Source organism: Acanthisitta chloris, unplaced genomic scaffold (assembly GCF_000695815.1).
Source record: "Acanthisitta chloris isolate BGI_N310 unplaced genomic scaffold, ASM69581v1 scaffold39469, whole genome shotgun sequence".
NCBI classification, from domain to species: domain Eukaryota; kingdom Metazoa; phylum Chordata; class Aves; order Passeriformes; family Acanthisittidae; genus Acanthisitta; species Acanthisitta chloris.
Window position 1 is genome coordinate 1 of NW_008692637.1, and position 10,547 is coordinate 10,547.

Here is a 10,547-nt window from a genome sequence, read left to right on the forward strand (position 1 = left end):
CCCCCTGTCCTATCATTGCAGTTCCTAGAAGTGCTCCAGACCTCTGTATCTGCATGAGACTTCAAAGCATCTTTTTCTAGCATTTTAAAAGGTATTTTAAATGTTTCAATACACACAAGAACATCTACACGTACAAATATTCCACAATTTTCTTCTGAAGTTACTGAACTTGTGTGTCAAGTAATTAGGAATAATATACAGTAGAAAATGGTTTTAGCTATTAACCATTAGTCTCAACTTGTACTCCCTTGTTAACCAAACAGTTCTAATATCGAGTATATACACTAACATCTTTTTACTTTTGAGATCCTTCAGATGAGTGATTAAAGTATTTCAGAACCAAGCAGCTAATCTATTACCTTCTCCTTTATAATCCCCATGTCAGAAATAGTGCTGATACTGTTATGGAAAAAAAAATTAAACATCTAATTACCCAATTCTTCCCCATTTCCTCCTGCTGCTTTGCACTGAGACCAGTGAATAATCTGCTTTGGAGCATCTTCTGGAGATACAGCTGTGCCATCTGGGTTAGCATAAAATAGCAGCAATGGCTGAAAGTGACATCGAATGCACCTGGAGACCACATCTTTCCACTTTGTTCCAATCTAAGAGAAAACAACAAAACATAGCCCCAAAATCTTAGCAACAGCATTGAACCCATTGATGGAAAGAATTATTAAGCAACATGTTACAAATAACTAATTCCAGGTACTTTAAGAGTCAACATTTTAGCACGAGTTTACACACATTTTAACAACCAGAACTAGTACCACATGGGCTGACACGAGACTGGATGTGGCACTTGGTGCCATGGTCTAGTAACCACAGTAGGGTTGGACTCGATCTTGGAGGTCTTTTCCAACCCGATTGATTCTATGATTCTATGATTGCAGAAAAGAAAAGATCACAGAATTTGGTAGCAGTAAAACCAGTATTTACCTCTTTCACATTAGCATCGTCGAACAGCACCCATTTGCAGCTCTTGGTGTGAAAGGCAAAGGCACAGTAATGTCTGCTTGTGTAGCAAATCATTCCCACAAGAAAAAGCTCACTATTTTTGGCATTTTCATCTGTAACCCTATAAAACAGCTGTAAAAATGATTATATATTTTAAAACGTGTGTAAAACTTTTAGCCTCAATTTCCTGACCTACTACTGGCATTTTGCCAAGGCAATTGGTATTAAATGTTCTGTTGTATTAGGCAATTTTTCCTGATTATTAATACTGATTTTTGCACTTATTAGGTCTATTTTAACATTTATTTTCACATAGCTGAAAGAGTAAAACAATGCTCTGGAATAAATCCATAAATTTTGAACTGTTGATGATATTCCTGGATTTTCAACTAGGAATTCACCTACATTAATCTTTGTACTTAGGCACAAAAGCAACACTTCTGACACGACTTTTTCCTCTCACAGAAACTACATCAAGCAGCACATTGCAAAGAATGGTAAAAGTAGACAAACTTTGAAGTTAAATTGTGCTTTTTAAAAATACACATGACTCTTTCTATTTTGTCTACATTTACATATAAAATACATGTAAAGCTAAATTCTAGAATAAGCAAAGAGCAAGTTTCAGGTCAGATACCCCAGGAAGATAAAGCTGTGTTGCCAGATTCCGCATAACCTCTTCTGTCAGATCAGAGTGTTCTGAATCCCAGACTAAACCAATTGTGACAATCTCAGGACAATTCATAAGAACACGACGAATTTTTATTTTTTGACCACAGTTACTCTAGAAAAAGGAAAACAAAAATGTGATGGGAGGGAAAACAAAGATGTTTAAAAAAATGGAATTCCAAAGGTGAGTTACTAAACAAGAAATAGTGCAACAAAACAACTCTGCAGCTTCTTCTAATTCTGAAATTTAGTCATGGTGTTTGTTTCTAACAACTTAATGACGACATTCTTCATCCAACAAACACTCTGATGAAGACTAGAACCTAACTTCTAACCCAATCAACACCTTAAACCAGAAATTTCTAGAAGTGGAGCAATAAAACATACATTTAGGGGCTTTTTTCACCCTAAGCTGGGCTGTGCTGAAGCAGCCACAGGTAATCCTCTTTTAGAGGAATACTTTAGCCTGATTTAATATCCTAAAATGTTCTCCCAAGTAATGTAACATCTTTGTTTACTTACAGGACACTTTCTGTAGTCATCAGCAGTATTTGCTGCCTGCAGCAACTCTGCAAACATTTCTGGCTTGAGACGTTCATGTCTCTCCATCATTTTTTCTACTTCATTACTGTAAGAAACAGAAGTAAATAACTGTGGATCTCCTTTCTTGAGAGTTAATAGATTTCAGCCAGTTCTCAATTAATTATATTGTGTGACTATAAAGAAAAGATACAGTGGTAAAAGAGCAGCAACACAAACCTTCTGTCATGCTTTCTACTTCTGGCTTTTGAAATCCAGGTGTTCCTTTTGGACGGTATCTCAAAACAATGTTTCCACAAAGGAACACACGTTCATTTTTATTTTTAACACTTGTCTGCCACACTTTGCATATAATTAGAAGGGTGTATATAGGAAAATGAGAAACAAGAAGAGCAGCTCTTACCACAGGGCTGTGGTGGAAATGTAACGCACAAACTCCGTGAAAGGCAGCGGGTCTGACGATGCTCCACAGCTGCGACACACACACTGCAAAACCAAACCACACTCGTTTGTGCTTACTCAGGACAGCAGAGACAAGATATTTGTTAAAGCAATCAAATAAAGCTCTGACCTGTTCATACAGTGTCATAGCAAACTTCTGGTGAGAAATACAGGACTTTGAAGTGCACATGTCTGTTTCACTGTTTGGCACTAAGTGAAAATGAATCCTCTCCAGGATATTTTCCTAAACAGAAAGAATAATGTAAGCACAAACTGAACGGATGAAGTCAGAATATATGAGCAACATTAGTGTAATACTCCAGCTACTCCCCTTGGCTCCAAATGGTCCACCTGCAAGTTGAACTTGTATTTAACTCCATCCCTATTCACAATCCAGTGGATGGGAATTCTTATCTCCTCAAGGTTTCCAAACATTAACCAAACAGCCTTAGACATGAGTTACCCAACTGTTCTTCCAGAGTGCATTATTATTTAAAGGAAGTGAATCTTCCAGGAGAAATTAAAAGGGCTGTTCTTACAGGGAGACATGCTATCAATGTCATCGCACGCTTTTGGATTACATTTAGCACATGCCTGATCCCATCCCAAGTCTCATTTCTTAGCCTTGAAAGAACAGAAGAGAAAAAGAAAGAAAAAGTACTATGATTGCCATCAGTTTGGCCCCTGAATCAGCAGGGCCATTTTTAAGTCTTTTGCCAAAAATACCAGAGGTAATGGGAAGAAGTGAATCTGCTCAGGTGGATCAGACAGATGATCAGTTCAGGAGTTCTAATCCATTTTGATTAGATGGAGCAGTAATAAGAGGTCCTCATGACTGCAATCCATTAACCTGACTGCAAGGTCTCAGACACTTTCAGGAGTTCTCCACTGGATTTTCCTACGTATATGGAAATGCATCTGGCAGGTAGGAATTCATTTGTAGATACTTCCAAAGGATGTTCAAAGCTGAAAGTAACCAAAGCAGCCACCATGTTTTCTATACCTCATATTTGTGTCTGAAGGTTCATACTGTAGGTTTTTCTATGGTGAACATTTCCATTGTCTAACACAGGACATCTCAGAAAGGTTTCTTTACCAGAGTTCTGTGCCATCTGGAGTCATCTTTAATGGCCACAGGAATAGCTTGTGATTTTCAGTGAGATACTTCTTGAAAGCAGTAGGTAACTGCAGCAACAATCAAGACCTTGAAGTACTCATTCCCTCTTGGATAAGCAAATGGTAATCTCTTCTGCAGAAGAATTCAGTAACGAGCTGGCTACTTGTAATGGAATATATTGCAATAGCTCATGAGAGAATACTCGGAGGAACAGACTATATATTCAAATCCACAAGTGGTGCTTCTCCTGAGAAGATAACCCTTCTCCCCATTCAAACACTACTGGGAGTGACTCAGAGTTCATCAGCCTCACCGACCTCCTGCAGTAACAGTGTTTCATGTATCCCTCAGCATGAGCTACAGAGTTAAGGGAGCAAAGGATGGAGCAAATGCAAGATTACCCCATCCCTGTTACCTGATACTTAACTCCATGTGTCTGTTCCCCTAAACTGGCATAAATAAGGTCAGTGGCATTATATTACTTGAATCCTACCTGTGAGCCTGGAGCTACCAAAACAACAGGTCAGCTTGGCATCCACTAAACTAATAGAGTTGTACTCAGCTAGCAGAAGGAATACTTACAAAGCATTCTGCTGCATCATCCATGAACCCAAGCTGGAAACGCTGCTCATCCTTGAAACTCTCTGCGAGGGCATGTCTCATGTTATCGGACGGCAGTGCTTTTTCACGACTGTGTTGAAATTGTGAGAAGATTGCCTAGGAAGAAATACAATGACTTAGCTTAATTAACCACTTGACTAGACACTGTGGTTCTACACAAACACACCAGTTCTTGCACAGCCTGAGCAGCAAATGCATAGAAACCTCCTAAATGTATCCACCTTTAAACGTTACTCTTTTCTCTCAGAGTTACTTGGCTTCTGTGTTCTGTTACTGATTCTATAAGTTATGCTACCAAACTGGCCTTCAATCCAGCAGAACAACAACATAGAGCATATAAAAGTGCAGGTGATTGACTTGAGCTCCCAGAACCAGCACAAGCCCTAGTCTGTAATTACACAGCTTTTTTAATTCAGCCCCTGGAATAGCAGTTCATCCATATGTATGTCATCTGTACAGACGGTGTGTATTACTTAGAGCATAATGTAACATCACTCAGGTAAGGTTTACACCCATCATTCATTAAATAATGCAATATTTACGTTACTACTGCAGAGGGGAGTGTATCTTTATTAAAATTAATGATATGTAAAACCCTCCCACAAATTAGACAGAATGTTGATAACCCTTGCAACTAACTCAGCTCACTGCCAAACCAGTGCACACCATGCAAGGGAACAGGTCACTATCTGCCACTCCAGAACATCAGAATAAATTGCACTTGACTTTTTCTTCATTTCCCAGAAGGGAGTTGGCCGCTACTTTTTTTCTTGGCAGAGATATGCATGCAAGTGACCACATCATTTAGCAAGTAAGAGAGATTGATTTTGAAAGAACAGAAAGTTAAAAGCTATTAAATGAATTACATATTTGCAATATCAAAGGGTCTATTTTACTGTCAAGAATTCTATGTCAACTTTAGAGAGAAATGAAGAGGACCAAGCAAATCACTAGAAGAGATGTAAAATATAAATAAGGATATGCATTCTTCACATAGGCTTCCTATGGTTAAAATCTGTTGGATAGAAGGCAAAGATACAACAGATAAGCAAAGTTTCAATGCTAAAAGAAACTAGTATTTCCAGGGCATCTGCCAACTATTTAAACTTTTCTCTCAAAACCAAAAAAGCATGGACTGCTGATAAAAATGACAGTCAGTATCTTCATGTAAACATTCAAAATGAAGCTTTCAGCAGATCTGGTAATACAGGTTAACTCTGCTTTGAAAACATTCATCACTTCTCATTTTGGCTCCAGGTAATTTTTGGTATACAACTGAGCCTTACATGTCCTGCTAAAGAAAATGTAGATAAGCAGATATATGTGCTCAGCTTAGTGGCCTGCACAGTCAAAGTCCCACCCCACTGCTATCCAGAAGAGAAAAGAGCAAATTTAACTCTCAGAACACCACCCAAAAGAAAAAACTAGTGGACTGAACTGAAGCTAAGCAGAATATATTGGCTATGCTTTTAATTTATAGGACAGGCTGATATAGATAAAATATACTCCGTTACTGATGAACAAGCAAAAATAGCTCAAGACAACAAAAAAACAAAGCCAAAAAACAACCAGGAAAACCAACCCAAGTCACAAACAAGTTAATGAAACACATCCTCACCCAGCATATACATGGCATGAAAATTAAAATGCCCCAGGTTCTGAACACTCAACAAACAGAATTACTCAACCAGTATCTCTAAAGAGCCAAGAAAGCAAAACCAGTAGTGCACATAACAGCTGAGGACAGATATTTCCAAGTGAATTAACTACAATATTTTGGGGTCAGTACATAGGCCATGGACTATAGATCACAACTACACTGTTAGAACAATAATTCCATTCTAACCAATCTCACAACAGCAGCAATAGCTCTGCTTATCAGTACTCCTGGGAATGTGTCAAGGTAGGGAGGGATGTCAGTCCAGGCAATGCAAAACATTAGGGCACAGTAAAGCCACTTAGATAAATCACACAAGATGCATCATGGGAATAATCAATCCCTCAACAACAGATACTTGAAAGAATAAAGAAACTCCAGGTCTTCAATTACAGCAGCCCCATGAAGCAGCTGAAGCTAGTGTGCTGCCTTGGGAGGTGTCTTACAGTGATGCAAAACCTAAAGCCAGCACCCCAAGAGAGAAACAAGATTCAAGCTGAAAACTGAGTTATGAGTATGGGGCAGCTCTTTACATATGAATCATAGAATTTAGGGGTTGGAATGGACCTTACAGATCATCTAGTCCCAGCCCCCTGCCATGGGCAGGGACACCTCCTCACTAGATCAGGTTGCTCAAGGCTCATCCAGCCTGGCCTTGAACACTGTCAGGGTTGGGGCAGCCACCACATCCCTGGGCAACCTCTTTGCCAACAAATTAGCATCATCAAGTATCACTTCCTCAATGAGCTATATTTTCAGTGTTATCCCTTCCACCTCTCTCCAGATAAGCAATTCCCAGTTCTGTATATCACTAGCTCTACTACCATATTTGACTACACATTCTACAGTACTGGACTAGAATCCCGAAAGTGTTTTTATTGTCAAATTGCAGTAAGAGTAGAAGGTGAATACCACTTTAAAAAAATAAAAATTACTGTCCTTAGGCATTTTTTCATTAAGATTTTTATCCCTTAACAATCAGTAATATAATTATTGTAGAAAACTCCAGAACAGCAGCATTCAAACACTACAGGAAAATACAAAATACACAAGTGCAAACAGAAGAAAGATCTGCAAGGGTCTAGCTAGAAATGTTCAAATAAGTTATATTATCTTTCAATAGACAAAAATTTGATACTTAAGCAGACTCTAAAATCTGTGTAGGGTAAAATATGTTAAGCACTGGAAAATATTTGTTACATCTGTGGCAAATGCTCTTAAATCTAAATTGTTTCTTTATGCAAGAATGACTTAGAATCACCCAGACAAATGAGTAAAAATCAGTTAAACAATTTTACCCTGGTTTTGAAAGATGGTTCTTTCAGATGTTGTTACTTACCTTTAAAGCACAAAATATGCAGGCATCTCCTTGACACACGTGTCCAGTTAAACCTCTTAAACTTCGTCGAAAGATGTCAAGTTGCCATAATACCTGTAAAAAATAAGTTTCAGAGAAACTAAGTAATGAGTCCTGAAGATTCATCATTTAACCCAACAACAGTAGATCTAAGCTGGTTTTTAATTTCACATAAAATGTACAGCTTAAGTACCAATATTGCTGCAAGAATTTTGGTCCTTTTTTATTAGTTTGGTAAATCGTGGAGGTGGAAGCCAAAGTTTTGCATTCACCACTTGACATTTAGATCTTTTTTCAAACTTCTGGCAAGAGAGCTGAACTACTCTTAAGGCGACACGCAGCAAACTGAACTGTGTACAGGGATTATAGTACTCTTCTTATAGCTCTACATAAGAGGAAGGGAAATGAAGTAAACCCCCAAACCACCTTTCTTTTGCCTCTTCTCCCTCCACAGTTTCTTTCAATGAGTAATAAAAGAAGGACAAATGGGAACTGAATTGCTAGTTAATATGCAAGAATCATTTAGGTTCAGTCTACACTATATTCTTATGGTCTCTTACTAAAATGATTGCTGAAATACATTTGTTTTTCCACAGACTGAAATAATTCTGGTGCTCAAACAGCTATGTTTCTACCTTTTATTTGTGTAACTCCTCTACATAAAGGTAATATCAGCTTGGTTACACTACACTGCATTCAGTATCTAATGATCTAATGCCTTAGGTACACAACCAGTGAAGTAGTTCAGAAAGTTGCCCATTAATTTAAAAAAACCAAACCAAACCAAACCAACCCCAAAAATGAGTTTTCAAGAGGGACAGTAATAGAACAGCTGCAAATCCAGGGGGAAAATATCCTGTCTATAAATACTGACAGGAATTAGGATGTGTTTGAAAATCCAAGTCCAAAGCTCAGTTCTGAAGGTTGAACAGAGGTTAAAGGAAAAGAAAGGAACACATTCCTCCTTGTCAAAAGGCAGTGCCCAACCATCAGCCACCATCTGACAAACAGCAGTACATTGTGAGGTAGTAGGATTGTCTGCAACTATAACTAGAAATTACTTAGGGCTTAATTTTAGGGCACCCTAAGTGAAAATAGCGAAACTGCCAGAGAATATAGGTCATGCTGTTCCCATTGAATGCAAAACAGCAAACTCATTCTACTAAATCTACTGTACATATTTATTTTAAACATATTTAGATACCATACACATAGACCCACCTCTCATATCTCCTCCTGTGTTTAAATCCATACCACTCTTAAGCCTTCCAGTTTTCAGGGAATCTATGCACCTATTAAGACCTCTGTACAAGCTGAAAATTATCAGGGTCTAACACTAAGCATTACCAAACCCATATATTTTTCTGCTCTTCATTTGCACAGCCTGGAAATTTGTTGTGAATCTCTAGATTTAAAAAGACTATAGTATAAAAAAAACTGTGCCTGCCACTCTGACTTGCAGACAATGTGGAAACACTAGGACGGCTCTGTTACGGAGTTAAGGAGATCCCCATATTCCCTGTCAGAAATAGGCTTGTAAAAGCTCCATTTTTTATCATGCTAATGTCACCCTATATTAAACTGTACTTGAGAGATCTAAAGAGCCAAGACTTTTTCAGTTACAGCTTATGTAAAAACAGAATATATGCAAGAAGTTGGTCAGTAATCCACACGCATATAAAAAGCCTAAGTCATACTTAGTATCAAGTATATCTCCTACTCTAATTCCACAGATCTTTCCCAGCAATAGAATCAAAGCTTTCAACTATATGTGCATCTTCTGATGTGCCCCAGTACCACAGACACATGTGCTAAAGCTGAGAAAAGAGTGTTTTAAGTGTCCTGTAAATTTTGGCAAGTAGCAAAACTGCTACATCTGACAGAAATATTAAAACACGCTGCTCAAATTTTAGAAGTAAAGTTTTGCCTCCCAAGTTTCCAAATACAAAAGGAAAGTATTTCTGATATTCCTGATGCATGCAAATAACATACTGTCATTTTTTTTCAAAATGAAATAATTGATACTCTTAATTCCTTAAAATGGAATGATGAATAAAATCACTTCCACGCAGTTTTCTTCTTTTTATAATTGACACTTTTCTTCCCCACACACACTTAAGAAAGTCTATTTCAAAAATCATAGAATTTAGGGGTTGGAATGGACCTTACAGATCATCTAACCCCAACCCCCTGCCCTGGGCAGGGACACCTCCTCACCAGAGCAGGTTGCTCAAGGCTCATCCAGCCTGGCCTTGAACACTGCCAGGGTTGGGGCAGCCACCACATCCCTGGGCAACCTGTGCCAGTGTCTCACCACCCTCACAGGAAAAGCCTTTTTTTTCACATCCAACCTAGACCTTCCCTCCTTCAGTTTGAACCCAAAAATGCTTAATGAATCCAGTTGTTTCTTACCTGAACAGCACTGTTAAGAAAGCAGCTGTTTTGTCCTGGTTCATTTAACAAGCCTTTAGTAGGGGCCAGGGACAGTATACTTCCAGGCTGATAAACTTTTCCAAGGTTACCCCCAGGTTTTCTTAGGAATTTCACCCATGCCATTATTTGTTAGAGATTATAATTGCGATGTTTACGCTTAAATCTTTAAGGATATGATGGGTGCAAGGCAAAGAAGGTGGTTCTACAAGAACATTTCTAAAGTCATGGCATTCCATTCAACTGTGCAGTAGTAACCACTCATGGGTTTGAGTTCATTTTCATGAACAGCCTCAGGATCAGCCTCAGTACAGGTACAGCAAAAATACCAACAAAAAGTTTTAACTCGGACTTTAAAAAAAAGAAATGAAATAATGGTGTCCAGTTAAGGTTAAAACATGTTAAAAGTTGTTAGAATAGAAGTTCTCATTAAGCAAGCTGCACAGTCACTGACTTCTTCCAGGGATATCAATGAAGTATTACTATAAATCATTAGTTGTATTATACTGAAAGTTCATAAATATATATCACAAAAAATGGAAAGTTCTTGACAGGTGTTATACTCCTGTTCTCTCATTTCGTTCTATCTTCTTTTTACTTCTAACTGTGACCCGTGAAACATATTCCAGTTTAGAAGACTCCATGTTTATTTCATTCTCTTTCCAGTGAACCTGAAATAGGAAAAAAACCCAAAAAGCATTAAAAAAATTCCAAAATCTTAATGACCTTATAAAATCAGAACAGACATTATGGCCAAA

General features: G+C 38.0%; 1 protein-coding gene across 1 annotated transcript; it reads right to left on the bottom strand.

Moving 5' to 3' along the window:
- Positions 1 to 433: 433 nt before the first annotated feature.
- On the bottom strand, positions 434 to 9,915 carry USP53 (ubiquitin specific peptidase 53; the record flags this gene model as incomplete). The annotated part of the gene is made up of 9 exons (XM_009082732.1): positions 9,772 to 9,915; positions 7,342 to 7,434; positions 4,307 to 4,441; positions 2,738 to 2,851; positions 2,570 to 2,652; positions 2,149 to 2,254; positions 1,595 to 1,741; positions 940 to 1,089; positions 434 to 605 (listed from the first exon to the last, which is right to left on the bottom strand). Coding segments are annotated over exons 1-9 (1,144 nt in total), but the record flags the coding sequence as incomplete, so codon positions are not given.
- Between the last annotated feature and the right edge of the window lie 632 nt (positions 9,916 to 10,547).